The sequence below is a fragment of the Bos indicus genome, chromosome 6, assembly GCF_029378745.1.
Source record: "Bos indicus isolate NIAB-ARS_2022 breed Sahiwal x Tharparkar chromosome 6, NIAB-ARS_B.indTharparkar_mat_pri_1.0, whole genome shotgun sequence".
Lineage (NCBI taxonomy): Eukaryota > Metazoa > Chordata > Mammalia > Artiodactyla > Bovidae > Bos > Bos indicus.
In genome coordinates, this window is record NC_091765.1 from 86,772,688 (window position 1) to 86,799,286 (window position 26,599).

The following is a 26,599-nucleotide window of genomic DNA, read 5'->3' on the forward strand; positions in this document are numbered from 1 at the left end:
TTGGATAATCTTATAATTTAGCAGAAACATCTGGTCTTTCCCACGTGTCATCATGATGATAATTCATTGAGAAAAACACTTTTGTGCTAACAGCAACTAGTGAAATTTGAGGGAAGGTAAGACTTTTCTTCTTAAATTGTAAAACCATGACCCAGGAAGCCTTGGGAAACAGAACTTGTGAGCTTTACAAACTGATTGAGTTGCACAAGTTGACTGATTTTAAGAAGCACTATTGTGTGTAGAATAGGAACTCCGTAATAGGAGTAGTCAGCTAACTATAAAAGGAATAAGTGAAGTGGTCTCTTACCTTCAAAGCTGTTGGAGAAGAATTGGCATACCTACCAGAAATCTATTTCTGAAAAGCATCTAAATAATATCATTTAAAAATGAAAACTTACTAGAAATAAGCCAAATGCTCACCAGTGTGAAAATGGATAAAAAACTGTTTATATATAGAATGGACTATTACCTTGTAATCAGCAGCCCGAAAGGTAAAGTACAGCTACACACTACAGTATGAAGATATTAAGAAGAGATGGCAAGAATACACAGAAGAACTGTACAAAAAAGATCTTCATGGCCCAGATAATTACAATGGTGTGATCACTCACCTAGAGCCAGACATCCTGGAATGTGAAGTCAAGTGGGCCTTAGAAAGCATCACTACGAACAAAGCTAGTGGAGGTGATGGAATTCCAGTTGAGCTATTCTAAATCCTGAAAGATGATGCTGTGAAAGTGCTGCACTCAATATACCAGCAAATTTGGAAAACTCAGCAGTGCCCACTGGACTGGAAAAGGTCAGTTTTCATTCCAATCCCAAAGAAACGCAATGCCAAAGAATGTTCAAACTACCACACAATTGCACTCATCTCACATGCTAGCAAAGAAATGCTCAAAATTCTCCAAGCCAGGCTTCAGCAATATGTGAACCGTGAACTTCCTGATGTTCAAGCTGGTTTTAGAAAAGGCAGAGGAACCAGAGATCAAATTGCCAACATCCGCTGGATCATAGAAAAAGCAAGAGAGTTCCAGAAAAACATCTATTTCTGCTTTATTGACTATGACAAAGCCTTTGACTGTGTGGATCATAAGAAACTGTGGAAAATTCTGAAAGAGATGGGACTACCAGACCACCTGACCTGCCTCTTGAGAAATCTGTATGCAGGTCAGGAAGCAACAGTTAGAACTGGACATGGAACAACGGACTGGTTCCAAATAGGAAAAGGAGTTCGTCAAGGCTGTATATTGTCACCCTGCTTATTTAACTTATATGCAGAGTACATCATGAGAAACACTGGACTGGAGGAAGCACAGGCTGGAATTGGGATTGCTGGGAGAAATGTCAATAACCTCAGATATGCAGATGACACCACCCTTATGGCAGAAAGTGAAGAGGAACTAAAAAGCCTCTTGATGAAAGTGAAAGTGGAGAGTGAAAAAGTTGGCTTTAACATTCAGAAAACGAAGATCATGGCATCTGGTCCCATCACTTCATGGGAAATAGATGGGGAAACAGTGGAAACAGTGTCAGACTTTATTTTTCTGGGCTCCAGAATCACTGCAGATGGTGACTGCAGCCGTGAAATTAAAAGACGCTTACGTTATGACCAACCTAGATAGCATATTCAAAAGCAGAAACATTACTTTGCCAGCAAAGGTTCGTCTAGTCAAGGCTATGGTTTTTCCTGTGGTCATGTATGGATGTGAGAGTTGGACTGTGAAGAAGGCTGAGCAGCGAAGAATTGATGCTTTTGAACTGTGGTGTTGGAGAAGACTCTTGAGAGTCCCTTGGACTGCAAGGAGATCCAACCAGTCCATTCTGAAGGAGATCAGCCCTGGGATTTCTTTGGAAGGAATGATGCTAAAGCTGAAACTCCAGTACTTTGGCCACCTCATGTGAAGAGTTGACTCACTGGAAAAGACTCTGATGCTGGGAGGGATTTGGGGCAGGAGGAGAAGGGGATGACAGAGGATGAGATGGCTGGATGGCATCACTGACTCGATGGACGTGAGTCTGAGTGAACTCCGGGAGTTGGTGATGGACAGGGAGGCCTGGCGTGTTGCGATTCATGGGGTCGCAAAGAGTTGGACACGACTGAGCGACTGATCTGATCTGATCTGACACACTACAGTATGGATACATCTTAGAAAATGCAGTTTTGAGTGAAAGTGTGTTAGTCGTTCAGTCGTGTCCAACTCTTTGCAACCCCATGGACTGTAACCTGTGAGGCTCCTCTGTCCATGGAATTCTCCAGGCAAGAATACTGGAGTGGGTTGCCATTCCCTCTCCAGGGGATCTTTCTGACCCAGGGATAAAACCCCAGTCTCTGACACTCCAGGCAGATTCCTTATGGTCTGAGCCACCAAAGAAATCTTAGAAAATGCAATATTGAGTGAAAGGCTTAGATTATATATAGTATGAAGCCCTTTTTGCTGAAGTTAAAAAGCTGAAGCTGAAATACTACTTGAAAGAAAGTGTTAATTACTCAGTCATGTCCAACTCTTTGTGACCCCATGGACTATATAGCCTGCCAGGCTCCTCTGTCCATGGAATTCTCCAGGCCAGAATACTGGAGTGGATAGCCATTCCCTTCTGCAGGGGATCTTCCTGACCCAGGAATCAAACCCAGGTCTCCCACATTGCAGGAAGTTTCTTTACCATTTGAGCTACCTGGGAACCCCAAGATATTGTTTAGGCATCCATTATTTTTAAGAATAGTTTTAAAATAAGGTAATGGTTTACACAAAATTCAGAAGTAGTTGCCTCAAAAGGGGAGGCAGAAATTCAAAAGAGAAGTGAAAGTCGCTCAGTTTGTGTCCAGGCCAGAATACTGAAATGGATAGCCTTTCCCTTCTCCAGGGGATCTTCCCAGCACAGGGGTCAAACCCAGGTCATTGCAGGCAGATGCTTTACCAGCTGAGCCACAAGGGAAGCCCAAGAATACTGGAGTAGGTAGCCTGTTCTTTCTCCCGCGGGAACCAGGGTCTCCTGCATTGCAGACGGATTCTTTTAACAACTGAGCAATTGGGGAAGTTATCAGAAGAAAGAAGGCATGTGTAAATGTCAGACACTGGTCTATTTCTCCAGCTGAGCAATGGTTTCATGGATATTAATGTGTTTTTTTTTTAAGACTTAAAATTACGCATTGAAGTTTCTTGTTTAAAGATGTTCTGAAATGAGTCGTTTTAGAGAATAGTTCCCCCCTTCATTTGTCTTCTCACACTTCTGAATGTATTAGGTATTCTTAACATGTTCACCTGAGTAAGTGAATGTGGCAGAAACTTGGCAAGGTGGTTTTTTCAGCTCTCAGAGAGGTGGTACAGTAAGCAAGCGACATCCTTCACGATAGTCAGGAAGAATTCGGTTGACCCTTTGCCAGCACAAGCAGAAAGATCCATACTGGATTCGAAGCCTCTCAAAAAATGCCCACTTGGGAATTCCGTGGTGCTCCAGTGGTTAGAGCTTGGTACATTCACTGCTGGGACCTGGGTTCAATTCCTGATCCTTGAAATAAGATCTCACAAGCCACACTCCAAGGCCAAAAAAAAAGAGGAATAGAAAAAAGGCCCACTTGTTAAGAACCTGAACTAGCTATATAAGGGTGACAAAATAGAATATATAGTTTATGAAGCATTAAGGTGTAAATTACGAAAGCTGATAACATTTTTTTCTTCTTCATATCGTAACTTTGTTGAAATTGATGTTTAGGAAATTTCAAGAGTACCTTGCCTATGTTACTTTGTTTTTGCTTTTATTTCCTTTTATTTTCCCTGTGATCCTTGGGGTGAAGTGCTGAAGTTGCAAAGTATAGAAGAAAACATGGACTTTAGGGGCATTCTAGAAGCAGCTGGAAATCGCAGATCTGCCACTTGTTAATTGTGTGATCTTGGACCAGTTAGGTGGCTCTGCTTGGCTTCCTTGAATGTAAAGAGGGAATATCAATATCTACTTTGCAGGAGTCTTGTGAGGACTTGCTATAATATTTATGTATGAAGCACCTAACAGAAAAAAGAAATCCAATAAATGATAGTTCCTTAAGTAGTGATAATTTTTCCACATTGTATAACAGGGACACTGAGCATGACAAATCAGTCTTTGTCTTAGGAGCTGAGTAAATATACTTTAAAGGAATGTAACTACTAACTTTGAAAAGTGAATCTCATTTGCTTTCAATCATAATGTGGAAAATTCAAGCTGTGTAAGCAGCTAGAACATAGGTATTATTCAGATCATTATCTTGAATTTAAACTTTACATAGTCTTGTTAATTCTGTTTTACGGCCACAGACTGTACCCCAGGCCCTCACAACTATTTTACAAGTATATGCTGTTATTCACAAGTGCATTCACGTGAGAAAATAGTCCAATACAGCTTATAAGTAGTATGTTTATGAGAAAAAAGTTCAAAGTTTGTATGTTTTGCCAATGACTTAATATTGCCTTTATGTTCTAAGCTAATATGTTTACATAATAAAGACCCAAATGTGAAAACATGACTAAGCAATAATTTAAATTACTTTTATTTATTGGAGAAGGAAATGGAAACCCACTCCAGTATTCTTACCTGGAGAATCCCATGGACAGGGGAGCCTGGCCTGGCAGGCTACAGTCCATGGGGTCGCAAAGGGTTTGACACAACTGAGCGACTGAGCATAGTTCTCTATAAATTGTGCTGGTTTTCATAGTAAATGTATTGCTTATGAACACTGAGCAACTGTCATGTTGAAGACTCAAGAGTGTTTACCTGCAAACAGGTGTAACTTGGTAGAAGTACAGGTTTTCCTGCCCATCCACAGTTCTTATTTCTGAAATAAATGTTAACACCTCCTCAAACTGATACATATGGGAAACTCAACGGTAACCAGTGTGTACACATTTTTCTCTCCTGGGCAAAAGTTTTAGTTGCTTTGGACTTCGCTCCCTGTGCCCTCCACCTGAAGAGAAGGACCTTGGAAGGAATGTTAACCAAGGTACTCTGCTTGTTGACATAGATGTTCATTTTGTGCTGCTATGTTGTAATGAGTCCAAATCTCCTGTTCAGTGTTAAATAAATGCTTTATTGTTTGATTGATGGGAAGATTGTCCATCACTGTTTGTGACCTGCTGGATTCATATATTGGTGTACTGTGCTTAGTCACTCAGTCATGTCTGACTTTGTGCAACCCTGTGGACTGTAGGCTCCTCTGTCCATGGGACTCTCCAGGCAAGAATACTGGAGTGGGTTACCATTTCCTCCTCCAGGGGATCTTCCCCACCCATGGATTGAACCCATGTCTCTTAGGTCTCCTGCATTGGCAGATGGGTTTTTTTTTTACCTGCTGATACCACCTGGGAAGCCCAACACAGGCAATCCCAGAGCATTCAGATTAATTTATATAATCACTGTTCTATGTTTTAAGAATGTATCAGTGACCTAGAATCTTGATGTCATATGTACAGATAGCCAGGGCTGTTGGATATTGTGGTTCCAGGAACTATTCAGTGTAACTTTGAAGATTTTCAGTTCAGTTCAGTCACTCAGTCGTGTCCAACTCTTTGCGACCCCATGAACTGCAGCACGCCAGGCCTCCCTGTCCATCACCAACTCCCAGAGTTTACCCAAACTAATGTCCATTTTGATGCCATCTATCCATCTCAATCTCTGTAGTCCCCTTCTCCTCCTGCCCTCAATCTTTCCCAGCATCAGGGTCTTTTCAAATGAGTCAGCTCTTCACATTAGGTGGCCAAATTATTGGAGTTTCAGCTTCAACATCAATCCTTCCAATGAACACCCAGGATTGATCTCCTTTGGGATGGACTGGTTGGATCTCCTTGCAGTCCAACGGACTCAAAAGAGTCTTCTCCAACACCACAGTTCAAAAGCACCAATTCTTTGGCGCTCATCTTTCTTTATAGTCCAACTCTCACATCCATACATGACCACTGGAAAAACCATAGCCTTGACTAGACGGACCTTTGTTGACAAAGTAATGTCTCTGCTTTTGAATATGCTGTCTAGGTTGGTCATAACTTTCCTTCCAAGGAGTAAGCGTCTTTTAATTTCGTGGCTGCAGTCACCATCTACAGTGATTTTGGAGCCCCCCAAAATAAAGTCAGCCACTGTTTCCACTGTTTCCCCATCTATTTGCCATGAAGTGATGGGACCAGATGCCATGATCTGTTTTCTGAATGTTGAGCTTTAAGCCAACTTTTTAAGTCTTCACTTTCACTTTCATCAAGAGGCTCTTTAGTTCTTCTTCACTTTCTGCCATAAAGGTGGTGTCATCTGCATATCTGAGGTTACTGATATTTCTCCCAGCAATCTTAATTCCAGCTTGTGCTTCATCCAGTCCAGCATTTCTCATGATGTACTCTGCATATAAGTTAAATAAACAGGGTGACAATATACAGCCTTGACGTACTCCTTTTCCTATTTGGAACCAGTCTGTTGTTCCATGTCCAGTTCTAACCCTTGCTTCCTGACCTGCATACACATTTCTCAAGAGGCAGGTCATGTGGCCTGGTATTCCCATCTCTTTCAGAATTTTCCACAGTTTCTTATGATCCACATAGTCAAAGGCTTTGTCATAGTCAATAAAGCAGAAATAGATGTTTTTCTGGAACTCTCTCGCTTTTTCGATGATCCAGCAGATGTTGGTAATTTGATCTCTGGTTCCTCTGCCTTTTCTAAAACCAGTTTGAACATCTGAAACTTCACGGTTCATGTATTGCTGAAGCCTGGCTTGGAGAATTTTGGGCATCACTTTACTAGCATGTGAGATGAGTGCAATTGTGTGGTACTTTGAGCATTCTTTGGCATTGCCTCTCTTGGCAATGGGATTGGGTTGAAGATTTTAATGACTCCTTAACTATGTTTTAAAGTGTTGCATGGCTTAAAGTTCAAACTATAAACTATCTCCCTTTAAGCTTTAATATAAAAAGATGAAAATTTGTCTGGCTAGAAAGAAATTGTGCTATAATCAGATGTGAATGTGTTAAATGAAGGCTTATATTCTGTATTTGGAAATTAAGTTTAGTCGCTAAATTGTGTCCAATTCTTTGAGACCCCATGGACTGCAGCATGCCAGGCTCCACTGTCTTCCACTATCTCCTGGAGTCTGCTGAAATTCATGTCCATTGAGTCAGTAATAGTATCTAACCATCTCATCCTCAGCCGCCCGCTTTTCCATTTGCCTTCAATCTTGCCCAGCATCAGGGTCTTTCCCAACGAGTTGGCTCTTCTCATCAGGTAGCCCAAGTATTGGAGCTTCAGCTTCAACATCAGTCCTTGCAATGAATATTCAGGGTTGATTTTTTTGAATTGACTGGTTTGATATCCTTACAATCCAAGGGACTCTTAAGAGTCTTCCAGCACCGCAATTTGTTGGTACTCAGCCTTCTTTATGGTTCAACTCTCACATCTACAGATGTGATATACATGACTCCTGGAAAAAACCATAGCTTTGACTAGCTGGACTTTTGTCAGCAAAGTGATGTCTCTGCTTTTTAAAAAGCTATCTAGGTTTGTCACTTGTGGCTCAGCTGGTAAAGTATCCGCCTGCAATGCTGGAGACCTGGGTTCGATCCCTATGCTGGGAGGATCCCCTGGAGAAGGGAAAAGCTACCCACTCCAGTATTCTGGCCTGAGGATTCCATGGACTATACAGAGTTGGATGCAACTTTAACTCTCACAGATTTGTCATAGCTTTCCTTTCCTAGGAGCAAGGGTCTTTTAATTTCATGGCTGCAGTTTGCTTCCTTGAAAAAGTGATCTTAAAAAAAAAAGTGTTCTGATCTTACTGCTCCATGCCGAGTGCCTGGCATGTGGAGTACTCTTAGTGAATATTTACTGAATGAATGAAGGAATAGGTCTGGTCCAAATATAGAGGTAATGTTGGAAGAGATTTAAACAGAAAAGAATAAACCTACCTGGAATATTTTGTTTTCCTTATAACTTACTGATTTTCTTCCTGATTATAAATAAGTATATTCATATATGCATTCTTACATTTTGCCAGTTTGCCTTCCCTCTAACAATGTGAAAATGCCTGTTTACCTACAGAATCTGGTCCTTAGTATTTTTTCCTTTGAGCGCAATCTCAAATTTGGGTGGAGGCATTTACAAATTTTTTTGTATTTGTTGTAAACACTTTATTCCAATACAGCTTTCCTTTTCATTTACTTTTTAAAGAATTTTTGTTGTTGTTGAAATATAGTTGAATTGCAATGTTGTATTACTTTCAGATATACAACAGAGTGATTCAGTTATTTATATATATGTAACATTTATGACATTTTAATAATACTCAAGAAGAAATTTTTCTTTCAGTTGTTAGATATCCCTCTCATAAGAAATCCTAGAACAGAATAATCATAAGAAATCCTAAAATAGAATAAATCATCTTGGGACATATTTCTTGAAGTTTTATGTTCCTCTTTAAAACCAGACCCTTCAGCAAAAGAAAAAAAAAATTGTTTGCAACCATCCAAAGCATTTTCAAAGAAAATCTCTGTCATCCCTTATCTCTTTGTTATTTTTGTAGCTCAGAAAACAAGTACCTGAGTTTTCACTTGCAAGGCACAAAGGCCTCATTGGATAATATAGATATGTAGAGGGGTAAACTGGTTGATTGGTTTAAGATAATATAATAGGACTTCCCTAGTGGTCCAGTGGTTAGAACTCCACACTCCCAGTGCATGGGGCACAGGATCAATCCCTGATCAGGGAAATAAGACCCTACATGCCTTGTGGTGTGGCCAAAAGATAGAAAAATAAAATATGCAAAATATAGAGAATATGATAATGTGCACTTAGGATGTTCCAGGGTGGGAGAAATTTTAAGATGTAGCGTAGTTTTATCCTCTTATTAGAAACAAGCTAATGTAGAAACTTGGTGAATACAGCAGTGTCAGAAGTGAAGGAGGGACTGCCATAAATCAGGAAGGATTTAACTTCTAGGTTGTTTTATTTTTTCCTGCACTTTTGTCCAATCTGAAAAATTAAGTCTTTGTATTTTGGAGAAGGAAATTATGAATGCCTGAAAGTGTATTTAAATCAAAAATTTGCTTTAGTTTTTCTTAAAACACCACCTTTAGCAGAGCAAAGAATTTTGATAGCTAAGTATATAAGGATAAAAGAAGTGAATTATGTGCTTGTTAAATTAATCCAACTACCTCTTTTACCATTTTTGCTGTGCAGCGTTACCCAGTATTAATTGTCCTCCTGTTTCCCAGCCCTTTTATCCTACAGCAAGGGGAATTGATGAGAATACGTGCATTGTGTTATGTCTGATCACAGTTTGACTAGCAGAGTCTGGAAGTGGGTTGTGCACGATGAGAGCAGGCAGCCTAATTGCTCTCCCTGCATCAGCAGCATCTATAAAGCATCCTGGGAATTGCTCGCCCTACGTTCAGAGCAGCTGGTCACATGAGCTTGAATTTTCAGTTCAGTTCATTAGTCAGCCATTTTGGTCAACACCCTGCTTACTGCGCACAACCAATCCTATTAGAACTCAGCATCCCGGCTCCTCTGAGCAGATCCTGGAAGTGATTTCTGCAATTCAGGATTTTTTTTTTAAGCTAAACAGAAAATATTGGTTTATTTTTTGTTCATTTTTTTCTTTTGTATTTTTTTTTTTCTGTAAAAAGAAGGAGGATTTTTCACTTACTCATACAGAGGCCAGTTTTTTTAAAGCCAACTAAGGTAGCATCGGCTGTGCAGGATTTCAAGCCTCTGCCTCAGCTGAAAAAGAAGGGGGTAGGGAAGGGAAGATAATAGGAGAGAAGCTGGAAGAAGATAAGCATCATCTTATTTTGCTATGTGGTAGGAACTGCCTCTGAGAAAACATAGCATAGAATTATTTATCTTGAACACTTGGTGCTTAAAGCATAGGTATTTTTCCGTCTTTTTTTTTTTTTTTTTAAACCCTCACCTGCCTCTTTTCTTGAGAGCTTTGTTTCAGAGCTTCGGATTTGGGGGTTATTTATTTTTGTTTGGGGTGTGTGTGTGTGTGTGTGTGTGTTGTGGTCCCAGCTGAGTCATCATGTCTGCTCTGACGCCTCCAACCGACATGCCAACCCCCACCACTGACAAGATCACACAGGCTGCCATGGAGACCATCTACCTTTGCAAATTCCGAGTGTCTATGGATGGAGAATGGCTCTGCCTGCGAGAGCTGGATGACATCTCACTTACACCTGACCCAGAGCCTACCCATGAAGGTATGGTCAGAACCCGTCCTCCAGTATCTCACCAGCATCCTCATTGTTAATCAGGCTGGGAGGGTCAGGGAGAGGCAGGAAGAACCCATACTCTAAACTAGCTAATGGCCCTGAAAACCTTTCATCCTTAAACCTACCACCAGCTCCCCTTCTCTACTTTACTGGGGGAAAAGATTTTTTCCCTGCCCTCTGAGGTATCCTTTCAAAAGATGCTGGTGCTTGCTTAGAGTTCTTTGTCTTGAAGGCTGTAAAGAACATTTGAGATCACTTATCACATCTGACCCTAATCAACCAATGGAAAAGCTGTTAATTCTGATTAGATGCTAACATATTATAGAAATTATAGTTGTTTTTAATAGAGTAAGGTAAAATTGCATGACTAATTAATTATAGGAGCGTACGTGATATAGTTGAAGCACTCACGAAGGGTATCCTATCATCAGGATATAATGTTAAACAGGCTGTGGTATCTAGAAAATACATGGTCAAACATTCTTTCTTTAAGATAATATAGGTTGTAAGGTTAGATGAGAAAGCAGTTTTATGTTCAGTGCTTATTTAATGAATACGGTCTCAAAAAAGCATAGTACCTTAAAAGGTTAAGCATGATTGATAAGGTAATTCCTACCTATGGAACCGATTGGGCATTGCTTTTTATAAGTTGTTTGTGGTAACTGTTGACCCATGTGAAATCTCCACTGTCAGTCCCTTTGAGACCTTTGTAGTCTCTTGACTTGTGACTTTCTCCCAGAACCTTTTCTAAATTCTGAGAGGCTTTTATCTTCTAGCCCTAAATTTTGTGAACTTAATACCATAAGGAAGAAAATTAATCTGAATCACATTGTTTTGTACCTTTGTGTACTGGCCTCTTAACTAGTGTTTGTTCTCTACCCTTAAAATAATGAAGAAAGAAATGCTCACATATGAGAATAAATTTTACATAAAATCTGCCCAGTGTTTAGGCATACTGCAGGACAGAGGGCACAAGGTGAATCGCACCTAGCAGTTGGGTTAGAAAAAGTGATTCCTTGCCCTTGACCAAGCATTGCAATCTTATCATGACTCAGATTTCACTCTTTGTTTCTGAAAAGGATTTTATTTTCCCAGTTAGCCGATTTTAGAGAGGGTTAACATCAAAGCACAAAGCAGTCATTTGGGTGTGTCTTTAAGGGCAATGTTTAAGTAGTTTCTAAGGCCCTTTGCACCCTTTAACAATTGGTTTGTCTGTTGGACAGCTTCCTTTGGCTCTGAGTTTCAGAATGTGCTGCATGGCGGTCAGGAGACATCAGCTGGAGGCACATACAATGCCAGTACTGTTTAGAACAGCCTCTCGAGCTTTAAAAATCTTTAGGGAATAAAAGTACATTTTGAGAATGCTACCAAGAAGTCTTTGCAGCGGATGCCTCAGTCTGCATATTTGGTTTTTAAAATACTTATTTTGAAAGTCACACAGTATCATATATTCCCTTAATTATAAAATGTAGTGTGTCATTGTCTCTAATTTTGAACAAATTTAATCATTTGAATGGGCTTCCCAGGTGGCTCAGTGGTAAAGAATCCGCCTGCCAGTGCAAGAGACACAGGTTCATTTTTTGGGTCGGGAAGATCCCCTGGAGAAGGAAATGGCAACCCACTCCTGTATCCTTGCCTGGGAAACCCCGTAGACAGAGGCGCCTGGTGGGGTACAGTCTTGTGGGGATCAGGAAGAGTTGGACTCTACTTAGCGGCTGAACAACAGCAACAATCGTTTGCATACCTATTTGTTTTTTGAGCAAGATACCTGTGAGTAAGCAAAAGTGAGCTGCTTGGTTCACGTAAGCATTTGTAGTGGTGCTGTTTGAATTCTCTATGGAGAAATCTGTGATGGAAACATATGAGGGCTGCAACCTAAGCTCAAGTGACACATCCTTGGGTTAGGGGAAACAGACAAATAGAAAGTTTCCAACACCTTAGAATCAGCTGGAGAAGAGGTGGAGGAAAATAGAGAAAGGCTGGCAATGACTTTTGGAATTCTGCCTTCAGCTGGGTAAATGAAGCAACAATTTCAAATTATTAGTCCTAGAAGTAATAAAAGAAAGTCCAGGCCCAAGAAAACATCCATAGGTTTAGTGATCTAGGAAGCCAGGTAAATAAAAGACAGGGATTTTATTCTACTGGCTAACTCTGGATGTCTAAACAGTGACTTCAACCCAAGAAATGTCTGCCTTAATATTAATGCTAGAGACAGTTGTTAAGTTTAATTTAGCTATTAACCTTTTAAGTGGTGATTGCTGGACCAGTGATAACAGGAACCCTACTGTGTTGACAAAAAATGGAGCACTCGGTGCCCAGACACAGCGAGTATTCACAGAACACTTCCCAGTTGATTCGTAGACACAAGGAAGGACATCTGACTGTACAAATTCTGCGTTGGGGCTCCCGACTCCCATGAGAGAAAACGGGCAAAAACGTCATGTATCTTCTTAAGACGATAATCTCATTGTGGCCTCATTGGTAGAAGCTTTGAGGTTTCCAACTTGTGTTTTCTGAAAACAGCTCTTGTCTTCACTCTGCTGGCCACAGTGTAGACCAGACCCAGAGTTTCAGCCCACCTTAATTCTTAAATACATGGGAATAAAAACTCACTTCATTAGTTTAGTACTTATTGGTGGTCAAGGAGATCAGCTATCTCTCATTTCTTTTAGTACACTTTTGTAAAAACCTGGAACAAATGTCCAAATATTTGATTGCAAGAAGAAGGTTCAGGAAAGGCTTCATCCAGGAAGTGACACTTGGACTAGGCTCCACCTTGTGTGATAACTAGAGGATCACAGGCAGATACTGTTGTGGGTGGGGACTGGAAGGGACATTTCAAGCAGCACACAGTGAGATTCTGGGCTGGACTATAGTAAGTTGTTAGGAATGGTAGTCACGATAGTAAGTTAGGAGCATTAAGCAAGATATTTAATGTAAGTTCAGTTCAGTTCAGTCGCTCAGTCATGTCCGACTCTTTGCGACCCCATGAATTGCAGCATGCCAGGCCTTCCTGTCCATCACCAACTCCCGGAGTTTACTCAAACTCACATCCATCGAGTTGGTGATGCCATCCAGCCATCTCATCCTCTGTACCCTATAAATGTTAGTTATTTGTGTAATAGTTATTCATGAAACAATGGTTTGAGCTTCAACAGTTGTAAGCCCCATTGTTAAATCTCTTGCCTTTTTAGTATGTATTTCTAGTTTTGTTTCTGTTTTTGTATTTAACCTTTTGGAATAGTCTAAGCTAGACTATTCCAAGCTTAAACTATTCCAAGCTTAAAACTACCACAAGCTTAAACAAGTCTAAGCTTGTTTGCTGGACAGACTAAAGGTGGTTAGTAGCTTAAATTCACATTTCAGCATTGTCCTTTCTTGGGCCTTTGCAAACAGGAAAATAATTGGTTAAAAACAAAAGTCGGTTATTAAGAAATACTTGTTTTCCCATTAACTTTCTTTTAAAGAAGAGGAATCCGACATTGAGAAGTGAATAGATCAGTTTAGTACAGTAAAATAGGCCATTTGGTTACAAAGGTAACTCTTAAGATTTGAATTATTTTTTGACTTAGAAAATACCTTTTTCAAATACAGATAGTAAGAGGCAGACTACAAAGAAATGATACAGCAGCAGACACATTAAGAAGAGAACCTCTGGTCAAGCCTTTGATTTTCAAGTTACAGAGAACTTTGGTTATAGAAAACTGTGTGTGATGACTGACTTCAGACACGCTGTTACTGCATAAGTGTCCAGTTTTCCCCTGGTAGTCACATTTTGCTTTAGTGTGCATTTAGAGTATCTGGCACTTACACAGTAATATATAAGGAGCTAGCTTGTATGTAACATCTGTGATTGTAGTAACGGTACTGTACTACATGTAAGGATCCTGCACTACTGTACTACGTGTGTTTGGTCTGTCAGTTGATCAGAAATATTTATTGAGCATCCCTTGATGCAAAATCCAGTTCTAGAGACTAAGAAATAATGGCCTTTGCCCTGAGTGAATTCACAGTCAAGGAAAAAAGATGAAACAACAATGTCAGAGGCTGCTGTAAAACAAGTGTGAACTACTTGGTTGCTAAAGGACAATCATGTTTCATAGGAACTGGACATGGACTTCTAATCCATAGTGACCATACTTCCCAAGGGACAGTATGGGTGTAGATTTCATATCAGGTTTTCCCATATAGTAGGGAATAATCTGCTGATATAATAAGCAAGGAAAATAATCCCCGGAAGATGAAATAGAAAGTGTTTGTTTTTTGGTGACTGCTGAAAGTGTCTGGTTCTGAGATAACTCCATTGACATTTCCTAATGTATTTTTACTCATTAATATCATTGCACAAGAGTAAAACCCCATTCTGCCTGGGAACTGCATATGTTTTAATGAAAAAAGTGCATGACCCAGTGGGCATTTTGGCAGGGGAAGCCAAATGGCTGTTGACCAAGAAACTTCATAGCATCAACTTACTAGAGTCTAGTGCCGGGCTTCTAAACCTGGGAAGATGATCCAAAAACTGATATATAAAATTTTTTATGTGTACTTTATTTTTCCTGGGGAAGAAAAAACCTTAGGAACCATTAGAACCCCCAAAGAAAATAAATGTTTAGAAAAACATGCATAATTTTAATCATAAGATCAGACCCTCGGCCCTTCATTCAGCACACACTTAAGTGTCCCACCTATAATTTATGCTCCACACTATGCTAGGTCCTGATGTATAGCACAGTGCCCAAGCCTGCTCCTCTGTATTTTCTGAGCTTATTGACAAGCAAGAGGTGGGGTAGTTCAACAAGTATTGATAAAATGGCTTCCCAGGTGGCTCAGCGCTAAAAAATCTGCCTGCCAACACAGGAAATGCGGATTTAATTCCTGGGCTGGGAAGATCCCCTGGATGAGGAAATGGCAACCCACTCCAGTATTCTTGCCAGGAAAATTCCCTGGGCAGAGGAGACGGAAGAGCTACAGTCCATAGGGTCACAAAGAGTCGGACATGCCTGAGCATCCATGCATGAGTGCTATGGTATAGAGCCAAACATGTTTTATTAGGAAGGTCCAGGGAAATTTTTCAGTTGAAGTAAGTCATGTTTGAACTAAGACCTAAAGGATGTGCAAGAGTTAATCTGGTTATAAACTGGAGGCAAGGGACATTAGGGGTGGGGAATGGGTAGGAGACAGCATTTGCTGAGATCCGGATACCAGAGCTGAAAGATTTTCAGTCTCTCCAAATTTTCTTTCCAGTAAGTTTTCACTTCTTTGAGAAAAAATACTAATAAAACTACATGCTCTACCAGGGACAAAATGTTAGGGTTAGTGAAGAAATAGTATATTTCTTCTTTTCTGATTGTGTATAATGTTATTTTTTAACAGTAAAATCTGAAGTGTTTTAATAGTGAATAAGTTCATTAGTGTGTGTGTTTATTTCCATACTTTAATAAAATAAGTATATATTAAATCATCATATAATATGTGAATTTTAATAGCCCTCTTGAATAAGACTTAAATAAGAATTTCTCCCAACTAACAGAAAAATAAAATAATCATTACTCCTAATATTGAATACCAGTAACATGCAAGTTTGTGAGAAGGCTTTCTATTTTCACATATTTATGTGTGAACCTTCCCTTATATTTTTTATGATGAACATGTATTTTCTACTAAGAAAATTATAAACCATGTGAAGCTCAAAGATTCTTAAATGAAACCGCTGTAACTGAAGTTGATGAAAAATCAAGGCTTCAGTTATTTTCATAAGTAAACATATGTTAATGATATCCAAAGCATCACTTGGCTATATATAAATTATCTTTTCTGCATTTGTGTGTGTGTGTGTATATGAAATTATATAAACTGGATTTAAGGCATCCAGCTATCATAGTTTTCTATTATGATTAAACAAATAGTACCATATGTGTTAGGGCATAAAAGAGAGACAGGTGCTCTTTTCCACCACAAAGACTTTTGTCTTCCCTTTTCATTTCCACAACTACCAGGATCTAACTGTGTCACATTCAGATTCCCACACTTATTTTCAGCTTTTCTCCAAGCCATTTCTCTTCCTATTATACTGATTCATTCTTTATAGAATTGCCAAGTAAGTCTTCATGAAAATAAACTTTTCATTCTTGTACAAGAGTCTGTTTCAGACAGTCTTTATATTGAATGTAGAATATTCTTGAAAAAGTGATGGCGACAGTGGTGTAGGAAGAGATGCTGTCTTTTATTGAGCAGCTACTTTGTGCCAGGAACTGTTTCCTCTAAGTAATATATATATGTATTACCTCATTTAATATGTACAAAAACCCACTGAGCCTAGGTACTGTCATCCCCATTTTACAGATTGACAGAGATGTAGTAAGTGGTGGAACTAGGAGTCATTCAGGCAGCCTGGATCCAACCTACATGCAACTTTCCTATACCAGAATTCAGTGAGTGTAAGTTCAGCAATAGACCCACACATAGTAAGGGACGTCTTCTTCCCAGTCTCTGGTGACATATTTCCATCCGTTTTATACACAGTGGAACATGGCGTTGGCCAGCTTATGTCCAGGGAGCACCCAAATGTGGCCAGAAGCATGCCATTTGGGGCATACTTGGCAATTGCCATCAGTTAAATTGGATACCTTAGCATTTTATCCCCTTGTTTTTTTTTTCCTCTTTCCATTTTTATAAAGTCTGTGAAAATATTTATATGATTGTACAGATGCTGTCAAACAATAAAAATAATGCACTGCTGAGACTGACCTGGTGGGCAGGTGGCTCCCTTATGTGCCAAATTTTAAATGTTTCTCAAATGAAGGTGCAAGGTGACATGGAAAGCTATTTATGGTAGCAGTAATGTTCGTGATTATGGATTGTCAGAAACAATAACTATGTTGAATTCTTATTCTTTAGTCAACTATTCCCGTGCCCTTCTTTTGGATAATTTTACTTATCAAAAGGTTTTTTCAAACTCCTTTTCAATACTTGCGTATTTCAACCAGGCTGTGATTCTGTACTTCACTGAAAAAATGGTTATTCTTGTTGTTAATACTATTTCTGCTTTAAATTCTTCTTACTGACATTAAATTAGAAACCAGAAAGGACCTCTGACTCCCTTCATCCATGAACCTTCTTTAACAAGTCCAGTATCCTTCATCTCCTGAATCGTTGGGTTCTGTCTCCATCACTTGATTGAATACACTTGAAATCATTCTCTGATGATTTATTTTAGCCTATGTGATTCATACTTTTATAAAATTATACAGAAAGTTCTTTAGGGCAAAACTTTTCTTTTGTACCCTTAAGAAGGCCTCATATTACTGTATATACTATTTATGGTAGCTATCTAATACACTTTAGGTGAACTCAATGCCCATATGGTACTAGTGGTAGAATCCACCTGCCAATGCAGGAGACCCAACAGACTCGGGTTCCATCCTTGGATGGGGAGGATCCCCTGGAGGAGGAAATGGCAACGCACTCTAAAATTTTCAGAGAATCCCAGGGACAGAGGAGCCTGGCAGGCTACAATCCATGGGGTTGCCAAGAGTCAGACATGACTGAGCATCTGAGCACACACACAGAAATGCCCCATAATCCCCAGAAAATGATCACTTTTAAAAGAGAAGACTGTTGTAGTACCTTACCTTCCATTACACACAACTATGGTTTCTGGATATTTAAAATTTTTTTTGAAAACACTTAGCTCATAATTCACACTCATTGTATTTTATTTTGAAAATAGAAGTTTAGTATAACAAATAATTTTTTGTTGAACATATCTGTGAATACTATTCAGTGCTGATGAAAATATAGGAAAATTCAGGTAGAATATTTATTGGCACAGCTTTTTTGAAAATCACTTTATCAGTGTGAATCAGGTGCCTCAAAAATTAAGTTCCAATGGTTATACCAGACATTTATTGCAATGAAATAATCAGATATGGGCAAAATATACAACTATGTATAATCATCACAGTATTATGATTTATAGTAGCAAAACTTTAAGTATAACTTAAATAACCTAACAGGAAAATTATTGAATAAATTGTAGAGCATCAGTACCACAAACATTGATAATGATGTTGTGGAAGAATATTTAGTGGTCTAGGGTATTGTTTAAAGTATAGTAAGGTTTTAAAAGCTGTCTCCCAAGCCACATATACAGTGTGATCACAAATTGATTTAAATATAGATACATGTACACCCAAGTGAAAGGAAATGTACCAAAAATGTAAAAAGTGGTCTTCTCTGGAGAGTGGAATAACAGAGGATTTTTATATTCTTCATACTTCTTTATGTCTTCCAAATATTCTTGTTATTGTTCAGTCGCTTAGTTGTGTCTGACTCATTGTGACCCCATGGACTGCCGCACGTCAGGCTTCCCTGTCCTTCGCTATCTCCCAGAGCTTGCTCAAACTCATGTCCATTGAGTCAATGATGCTATCCAACCATCTCATCCTGTTGCCCCCTAATATCCTATAAGAGGATATATTACTATAATCAGGATACTGTGTTGTTTTCTCTTTAAAGAAAAAAGCTTTATGAAAGCTCTAATGTATGGATGTACTCATCCATCTGTCTACCTCAGAGTTAAGTATCTTCCGTGACAGACTTTCCCACATCCACGAACAGGAACCATAGCTCTAAAAGCAGGACTACTGCTTTAGATCCAATGTCCAGTATAATTTTTTAATATTTCTAGTTAGACATTTTGAGTTTTTCCAGGTAACAGGCCAAAAAACATTACTTTTTGGCATACTTTGTTTTCAAAGCTAACTATACGCTGCATACAGTGCACGTGTGGCCCACAGTGTCTAGATTGGGTGCATTCAGTACAGCATTTAATTTACGCCTATCCTATGCTCAGAAAATAAAACCTGAGTGGGTCAGTTCAGTTCAGTTGCTCAGTCGTGTCCGACTGTTTGTGACCCCATGGACTGCAGCATGCCAGGCTTCCCTGCTGCTGCTGCTGCTAAGTGGCTTCAGTTGTGTCTAACTCTGTGCGACTCCATGGACGGCAGCCCACCAGGCTCCCCCGACCCTGGGATTCTCCAGGCAAGAACACTGGAGTGGGTTGCCATTTCCTTTTCCAATGCACAAAAGTGAAAAGTGAAAGTGAAGCTGCTCAGTCGTGTCCATTCTTAGTGACCCCATGGACTGCAGCCTACCAGGCTCCTCCGTCCATGGGATTTTCCAGGCAGGAATACTGGAGTGGGGTGCCAGGCTTCCCTATCCATCACCAACTCCCAGAACTTAGTCAAACTCATTTCCATTGAGTCGATGATGCCATCCAACCATCTCATCCTCTGTCATCCCCTTTTTCTCCCCCCTTCAATTTTTCCCAGCATCAGGGTCTTTTCCAATGAGCCAGTTCTTCGCATCAGGTGGCCAAAGTATTGGAGTTTCAGCTTCAGCATCAGTCCCTCCAAAGAATATTCAGGATTTCCTTTAGAATTGACTGGCTTGATCTCCTTGCAGTCCAAGGGACTCTAAAGAGTCTTCTCCAATGCTACAGTTCAAAAGCATCAATTCTTCAGCACTCAGCTTTCTTTGTAGTCCCAGCTCTCACATCCATACATGACTACTGGAAGAACCATAGCTTTAACTAGACAGACCTTTGTTGGCAAAGTAATGTCTCTGCTTTTTAATACGCTGTCTAGGTTGGTCATAGCTTTTCTTCCAAGGAGCAAGGAGCGTCTTTTAATTTCAGGGCTGCAGTGAGTAGGATTGTCTATTTTATAGAATCATGTTACTGTTCTTTCCTTTGGCATGCCTCCTTTTGTAGTCTGCTCTCAGTGAGAGTACTGGAACATTTGTTGCTACCAGCCGGTTAGCCTCAAGTTTACATGGTCAGGTTCTCTGAGTTGTGATTACGCGTGTACAGGGCAGTCTTTGTGAAATTCTCACAGTGAATAGATTATAGATTCTATTGCCATCTCAGAAGCCTGCCAGGCAAAGTTTTCTGGACAAGGTTCATTCCTTGTTGCTCTGATCTGGAAATAGCCTGGCTTGTCTCCCTTGTACGGTAAGTTTTACCCACTTGCCTCTGGGATTTTATAGAATCCTGAATCGGGAAGAAATATCAGCAGGGTTCTCTTTGCACCCCAATCCACAAATGAAGCACTAGAACAGCTCCGTGCTGCCTCCGTGCTGCCTCTGAGCTGCTCTCCCTAAAATTAGCTTTCTTCAGGTCTACTTTCAGTTTCTTCCCAGCTCCTTGTTACTCCTGTCACTGGCATCTGCTTTAGTGCACGGTCATTAATCACGGTGCGTTTCTACTGTCTTTGCTCTATGTTGGTGAGCTTCTTCTGGACCTTTTTTGGATGGAGCTTTTAATGTGTGCCTTTCTTTGTAGTTCACATCATTAATAACTCTTCTGTGGCTCATCAGCTTCCAGTGCCAGAACGTCCTGTGTCTTAAGGTAATCACAGACGTTGTGTATCATTTTCCAGAAGTAAATGCTATACCAGATTACGTAACTAGTACTCAGTGATGGAGCTCAGGAATTCAAGTTTTTGGATTCCCAGGCCTGGGCACCTGTGAGACCTGACTGGGAAGAGAGCATGGCTGTCATTTGAGGGAACCCACAGTATTCTCTGCTCTTTATTTGTTTAGTCGCTCAGTAGTATCTGACTCTTTTGTGACCCCTTGGATTGTAGCCCTCCAGGCTCCTCTGTCCATGGGATTTCCCAGGCAAGAATACTAGAGTGGGTTGCCATTTCCTTCTCCAGGGGATCTTGCCAACCCTGGGATTGAACCCTCATCTCCTTGGCAGGAGATTCTTTACAACTGAGCACCAGGGAAGCCCCCTCTTCACTCTGGTTCTGTATTATTTGGGGTTTTTTGGTTGTGCCCCTTTTGGGGAAGGTAGAGAGTATAATGGGGCACGATTTTCCATTGTGATTGTTCCAGCTCCCACCAGTCCCTTGGATTGCTATGAAGTGCTCTTGAGTACAGGGAAGTAAATATTAAATTATTTCCCTTGCAGTTTTTCCTATTTGAACTTTGTCAGAGAACAAATAGAAGAATTTGATGAGCTTAGAAATACTTGTGTAGAGGGACAGTGAAACAGACTTATTGTGAAATAGCCTTTAAGTAAATATTTTCCCCCATAATTAAAATTAAATCAGTGTATTAAAATTAATGGGGTTCTTCTAGAAAATATATTTAGTATTACTATGTAATATTTTAGTGAAAACAACTTGATTTTTCTAGTTAAAAAATAATATATTCACATTTAAAAGGTCACAAAATACAGAAAAGTAAAAAATATAAAACAGAATTCATCTACAATTCTAGTACCTATCAATAACCACTAGTAGGATTTAGTAACCAGATTCTCTTTTTCAGTATATACACATGGAGTTCATTTACAAACTCACACAATCTTATAAGTTGTGTGTATACCTGAGTTGTGTGACCTGCCTGTTTCTCTCCACATCAGTAGATGGAAATCTGTACCACCTCCTTTAATGCCTTAGTTGTTTGGATGTGCCATAAATTCTTTATTCCCTTATTACAAGCATTTAGGTTATTTTAGGTAAATTAGGCTACCACAAACATTCTTGGTATATCATTGTGCTTCTGACTTGAACAATTTTCATTTTTAGAAGTGGAATTTCTGGCTCAAATAGTAATGTATTTTAATTTCTTATACACATTTCCAAGCTGCCATAAACATTAAAAAACTTTAAGGCTATGGTATCATGAATGTTCCCATTGGCTACCTCCTTGCAACTCATTTTTGTCTATGACTGCTGTAGTTGGTTGTGGTTTCTCACACTGATTAAAATCTCAACTCTCCAAGGCAACAGTGTGGTTTTTTAGGATAGTTGATTCAGTAGCTGTAAACTACATAACATTTAATATGTTTTTCTGTTTTCTTTAAGCTAGTGACAATGTTCTATGCAGAAGGGGATGAGTTTTACTTCTGATTGTACACTGAGAAATTCCGTGCTTCTCTAAGATTGCTAGCATTTACTTTCTGGGGTTAAAAAGGCTGCTGGGGCTTCTTTTTTCTTTCTTCTAGAGGTGTAAAAGTTAGGATATTTCTGATATGCACTCTGTCTTATCTGAGAATGTCACCGTGTCCTGTTCTATGGACAGCAGCTACCCAGTTGAGGTCCACAAAAACTCTTCATTTCTGACACTTCTTATCACCAAATGTGTGGGATTTTTTCCAATAGCAGCAATTCTTTAACAAGGGCAGGGTGTCCCACAGTTTAACTCATTTCTAACTCCGTTCCCCTGGAGATAGCATCAGATCCCACAGGTCAAGGGCTCAGATCCTCAAGACTACTCCCTGACCCCCACCACACACAGACTTTGGCTGCAAGTGACAGGTCCCCAGGTTACCCACCATTTCTAGCTGACTGGGCTACAAATCGGAGGTTCCCATGACCTTCTGTCTCTTGAATTCACTTATTTGCTAAACAGCTCATACAACTCAGGGAAACCTTTACTTATGTTGCCAGTTTATGAAAGGATGTGTTGGAGGATACAAACGTACAGCCAGATGAAGAGACGCGTAGAGTGAAGTCTGGAAGACCCAGAGCACAGAAACTTTTGTCCCTTTCTAATTGATGTACGTCACCCTCCTGGTTCATGAATATGTTCACCAACCTGAAAGTTTTCGAACCCCATACTGTTGGGATTTTAAGGAGGCTTCCTTATATGGATAAGACCCATTATTAACTCCATTTTCAGCCCCTCTTGTCTCTCCAGAGAAGTGGGAGTGGGGTGCTGATAATTCCAAACTGTTAATTATGGGAACCAACTCCCATTTGAGAGACCCCCAGAGTAATCTCATTAGAACAAAAGATGTTTCTAGTGTTCTTATCACTTAGGAGTTTATAAGATTTCAGGAGCCTGTGTCAGGAACTGGAAATTAAAACCAAATATATATTTATTATTATAAATCACAGTATCACAATAACTTAATTTTACTTTTTCCAGGATTGTTTGTATTTCCCTGCTAATAGTTTTTTTTTTTTTTTTTTTTTACTATACTTTGGGAATAAAATAGACCTTGGCTTAACTTACTGGTTAATTCTAATAGGACCTCTTAACTTTTTTTTTGTTAGCTTGATAAGTTAGCTTGATAGCTCCTTTGCTAATATTTATTATTATGTTACCAACCCAATTACTGTTAGTTTAACAGAGCCTCAGTTGCTAAATTGTCCTTGGTTTACTTAACATTGACTTACGTTATTTCTCTATGTTTAATAATTAGTTGTTTTTTTTTTTTTCAATCCAGTCTCCTCTATCTCCTTTAAATAAGTATGGCAAGTACTTAGAGGACTCCAGTCTGTAGCCAAATCAAAATACAGGGCATGCATTGGTTTCTTGTAAATGTAAAGTTGACATTTATTACCTATGATACACTAAGTACAGGTACTCTTAAGTAACAATTATGTTCACAACAGTCCTTCAAAGAGTTATTTGTGATCAGTGATTGGGTTTCAGGAAGGATTTCCCCTCAAGAAACTGTAATAAACTTTCAAAAAGTAACACTCTAAATCAAAGACACCATGGAAGCACCTTAAATGTCCATCAACAGATAATGGATAAAGGAGATGTTGTGTGTGTGTATATATATATGTCTGTGTGTATATATACATACACACACAATGGAATATTACTCACTCATAAAAAGGAACAATATTGGGTCATTTGTAGAGACCTGGATGGACTTAAGAGTGTGTCACACAGAGTGAAGTAAGTCAGAAAGAGAAAAACATATATCGACTCATATATATGAGTGGAATCCTTTTGTATAGCACAGGGAGCTCAGTGCTCTGTGGTGACCTAAATTGAGTGGGGTGGAGGGAGACCCAAGAGGGAGGGGATAGATGTATGCATATAGCTGATTCACTTCATCGTATAGCAGAAACTAACACAACATTGTAAAGCAGTTATACCCTCAATAAAATAAAAAGAAAAAAGAAAACACACCTAGCCTCAAGGAGACAGTGTAACTTGTCTCTAAACTAGGCTGTAACTCAGTTGTCTATACTACAGACTCCATAGTAATAATACTGAAGAGAGAATATGTCAAGAAGAGAGATCTCACAAGCATGGGTACATAAACAGTGGAGAGGCACTTTGTGGCTATTCCAGCGCTTCTCAGGAGGGAGGGAGCTGCAGCCCTACCCCGCCCGCTCCATCGTTGAGAGAGAAAAGGAGTAGCCAACATCAAAGCCAGGGCCTCTTTCCCCAGACACACTGCATCATCATTGAGTTACCATGTACCATAAGAGCAACTGTCTTACAGTATGACTAAATTAAATATTTAATTCAAGTGAATTAGTCTGCTCGTTTAGCCAGGAAATAAGCTATGCTTCCTTGAAAATTCAGGGCCTTTGTACAGTTGCAGCCTGTCTCTTGTCTCTTGACTTAAAGTATGTCTTCATTCAAATGGATCTTAAAAATAAGGTGATAGAGTCTGTTAGGAGCAGCATTTTTAGCCAATTAATCCAAGTGTTTCAAGTGGAGTGGTGGTCCTGATGTTGCGTTGGTCTCATGGCAGCAACCCTGTGACAATCCATACCCCTTTCCTTGTGAGTCAGTGTTCTGAGTGAGAACTGAGTAGCTAGCGTAACTTTGGAAGCAGCCGTTTACCACTTGACATTTAGAGTGCACGTCTGGCACAATTCTGATCTCCACAGCTCTGAACTATGCTTTATCGAGAGCAAAATTTAATCCAGACCTTATCTTCTGTATCAACCAGTGAGGCTCTATATTACTCTTCTTTGCAATCTGTGAATATGTATTATGACAAAAATTCAAGGTAATATAGCTTTTTAGATCAGGTGAAACATACTCGAGGCAACAAACTGCTACTCCTCAAAAAAGGAAATGTTCTGGGAAAGAGACAGGAGTTGGCTCTGCTGCCTCCCACCTCTTTGATTCATATATTAGATGCTTTTGTTGTTGTTGTTTTAACAAGTTGAACATATTCCAGAGGGCACAATTTTTTAAAGAAATCTTTTATAAATTCTTCTTTGGGGGTTATAAAAGAATATTGTGGTATGCATTCTTTATTACAGTACAATTCTGAGCATGCCAAGGTAAAGTGGGGAACAACTTTAAAAAGAGAACACATACCTGTTACCTTCCAGGGAGCAGGGCTGTCTCTTTTAAACTGATTCTATCACTCTGGCACTCATGATTTTAAGTGTTGTTTTAGAAACAAAACAGAGTAAGTCTGGATGGAGCAGAAAAGTGCTCTAGATGAGACATGCCAAGGGAAAGTCAGAGAGACCCCTTGTACCCACCACCCATTTCTACCTAGAAATTCACTTTCCTGAGCTCTTCTTTGCATAGATCTTGGAGGTTCTTTATATTCTTCTTAATAAGATAGACTTTTATTAGGTGACAAATGTAGTTTTTGGTTAAAGAAATGCAGGCTAAAATAAGAATAGTCCAAGTCTATATAGAAAAATATCATGATTATTAGAAAAATAGGTTCTTACAAATCTATAAGCCTACACAATATAAATCTGTGGCACATTATATTTTCAGAGGATTATACTTGAAAATCATATATGCAAAGATGTCTGTATATGATGTATTTTAACACAAATTCATTGTAAAATAATAGAATTGTGCTTTTTCTGTATGAGACACTTTCTGAGTATTCAACACGTACAGATCCACAATCATAAAATCCAGTAAAAGCTCTGAAAGCGTTTTTCATAAGTTTGCCTGAACTTATTTGGTGCTGAAATATGACCTAAATTTACTTGAGGCTATTTATAGTCTTGATTGATTCTGTTTAATTTGAATATCCATTCATTTCCTGCAGAAATACTAATGTGCTTGCTTGTGACACTGCCCCAGGCCGTGCTAGTTCTGCGTGTTTGTTGGCCTCAGTACTGCCATTTCACCTTTCTAAAAAAATAAAATTCTGAATTTCAAAGTTCATTTGGCCAGAAAATAACCAGATAAAAGATTTTGGACTGATGTTTATTCTTTTACTCATTGCAACAGTTCTGAAGATAGATACTGTTCTTGTCTGTGTTTTATAGATGAGGAGACTCAGGAAAAAGAGATGAAGTCTCTGGACCAAGGTCATAACAGGCAGTGAGGGCTGGAGCTGGGATGTGAGCCCGGGCAAAGTCATTAATGGAAATACAATACAAATGTAATAGAATAGAGATACTTGCTTGCTTTTTATATTAGCTATCTTTGGGTCTGACCTAACAATAATATTTTTATATGTAGTTTTCGTTCCATTTTAATCACATGTCACCTTACTAGATCCCCATCTGCTTCCCTGTTTTCTGAATTTAAATTTAAATTTTATATATTTTTGGTTTTTTTGGTACATTTTTACAGGATAACTGACCATATATTTGACACTGGAATGTACCCTTACACGCTGCTTGAAAATCACT

At 39.3% G+C, this 26,599-nt stretch overlaps 1 protein-coding gene across 23 annotated transcripts in view; it reads left to right on the plus strand.

The window, feature by feature from the left end:
- The window catches only part of RUFY3 (RUN and FYVE domain containing 3), a 92,632-nt gene that overhangs the window by 11,275 nt on the left and 54,758 nt on the right, over positions 1-26,599 (plus strand). For 5 of the 23 annotated variants that reach the window (XM_070790909.1, XM_070790917.1, XM_019962883.2 and 2 more), the window contains exon 1: positions 4,899-10,202. The exons of the other annotated variants lie outside the window; for them this stretch is intronic. In XM_070790909.1, coding sequence (XP_070647010.1) covers positions 10,025-10,202 — 178 coding nt within the window. In that variant the 5' untranslated portion in view covers positions 4,899-10,024. Of the gene's footprint in view, positions 1-4,898; positions 10,203-26,599 lie in introns of those variants that run through there. 23 annotated transcript variants of the gene reach the window in all.